The following is a 2,097-nucleotide window of genomic DNA, read 5'->3' on the forward strand; positions in this document are numbered from 1 at the left end:
CCGCTCTCCTCTGCCGCACGGCTCCGCGTGCTGCGCGACGCCGCAAGCGCGCTGCACTACCTGCACACGCGCTCTCCGATGATCCTGCACCGCGACGTCTCGGCGGGCAACATCCTGCTCGACGAGCGCGGCAACGGCTACCTCGCCGACGTGGGCCTCGCGCGCGCGGCAGAGGCGACGGCCGGCGGCAGCCAGCAGGTGTCGCACCTGTCGACGCAGCGCCTCTTCGGTAAGCTTGGGTACATGGACCCGATCATTTCGCAGAGCGGGCAGGCGTCAGCGCTGACCGACGGCTATGCGCTCGGCATCACGCTGCTCGTCGCCTTGACGGGCCGCGGCGCCGTCGGCCTCCTCGACGAGTGCGACGATGCGCTTGAGGAGCCCGACACGGCGGAGGGATCGATCGCGGCGGCCGACGCGGGCTGGTCGGCGGCGCAAGCCGAGGAGTTGGCGCGGCTGGTGGTCGGGCTGGCTCTTGTGAGGAAGAAGAGGCGGATGCCGCTCGCAGAGGCGCTGCCGCGGCTGGAGGCGCTAGTCGAGGCGGCGGGGGAGGTGGAGGAGAAGGTTGGGGCCGAGGAGCGCCAGTGTGACCTCTGCTACGACGCGCCGCGCTCGGTCCGTTTCGCGTGCGGCCACGCGCTGTACTGCGAGACGTGTGCGCCGCGCGTGCTGGAGCGCGACAGCAACTGCCCGGCTTGCCGCCAGCCGGCGCTGCCCATCGCCGCAACTGGGCGGCTGGTGGCGGCGCAGACGACGTTTGTCCACCAGCCGCCCACTCGCACCGCGCCCCAGGCTCAGCCCGCGGGCGTCACGGCGGCGGTCGGCAGGCGAGGGGGGCGAGGGGGGCGTGGACGTGGCGGGCGGGGCGGGCGGGGCGGGCGGGGCGCGGGGCGCGGCGGCTCTGCTTAGTGCCTTTACACTTCATCGCAGCGGCAGCCCGCACGCTCACGGAGGGTGCCCGGGTCTGCGTTGCCCGACCCCCCCCCCTCCGGCTCCTGCACTTGAGTTTGTGCGCGGGAACACAGGGAAGAGCGAAGACAAGTTTTCGTGTGGGGCGGTGTGGGGTGTGGAGTCTCGCGTTCTGAAAAAAGCGTCGGCACTCGAACAAACACGAAAACGCGCGCAAAGTCGCGCGCGCGGCAGCAGCGCGCGTTGACCTTACGGGTTACTCGCCCAAGCAACTAGCAAGTACTCGCTCTCTTTTATGTCCCACCACATATGCAGAGCGCATCTCTCTCTCTCTCTCTGTTGTGCGAGGCGTGAACCGCGCCATTCGCTCTCACCTGGCAACCCTGTCTGCACGTCTCGCGCGCGCGTGAAGCCACAGGGCTCCAGGCCCCAAATGACGTGGTGAGTGTTACGGTAGACGGAGTTGTTTTTGGTATTGGCTATTGCTAAAAATCTCTTTTGGTATTGGCTATTGCTAAAAATCTCTCTCACACTCGACCACCCGATGAGCGATCAAAGAGATATTCGTTGAGGATGACGGCCTCAAAGCCTGCCCTCTCCCATTGCTCTCGCCAGACGCGCAACGTGGCCACGTGCTCGGCCCTGCCGCGCTGACGGTGGCTGCCGCCCTCAAAGTACACGGCGACGCGCGCGCGTCTCGGCGGCATGCTCAACACGTGCTGCGATCATCTCGGGAAACTTCTTCTTTGGAAAAGGAGTAAAGAATTTTTAAAGGATTAAAAAAAGCGGAGGGCGCAGAACGCGGTTTATTTTCTTTCTTTTTTATTTCTCGACAACCACCAGCGAGAACCAACAATAATACCATCCGCAGCCCGGGGCCGTTGTTGTCCTATGCGCGGGGCTTCCCGCGGGGACCGAAGACGTAACAGCAGGAGCGGCAATGACGCAGAATTCTTTTTCCGTTGGTGTACCTGTGTTAGTGCCAGTGCGCGCCAGTCCCGTGCCCAGAAAGAAAGAAAGAAAACAGACAACCCAAGGGAGGGATGGGAGGACGGGGGCACGCCGCCACCACACAGGGATTTTAAGGAGAGGGGTGTGATGCGCTAGCCGTCGCCCACGCCACCCTAGGGAGTCTGCCTCTTCCTATCTCTTTTCGCAGTCTCTCGCCGCTTCTCGCTGCAATCTTCA

At 64.5% G+C, this 2,097-nt stretch overlaps 1 protein-coding gene across 1 annotated transcript; it reads left to right on the forward strand.

The window, feature by feature from the left end:
• Positions 1-495: 495 nt before the first annotated feature.
• On the forward strand, positions 496-909 carry EMIHUDRAFT_316458 (hypothetical protein; the record flags this gene model as incomplete). Its single annotated transcript, XM_005769010.1, has 1 exon — positions 496-909. The coding sequence occupies one exon, from the start codon at positions 496-498 to the stop codon at positions 907-909; it is 414 nt and encodes a 137-aa protein (XP_005769067.1).
• Positions 910-2,097: the final 1,188 nt, after the last annotated feature.

This window comes from Emiliania huxleyi (assembly GCF_000372725.1).
Source record: "Emiliania huxleyi CCMP1516 unplaced genomic scaffold EMIHUscaffold_436, whole genome shotgun sequence".
NCBI lineage: Eukaryota > Haptophyta > Isochrysidales > Noelaerhabdaceae > Emiliania > Emiliania huxleyi.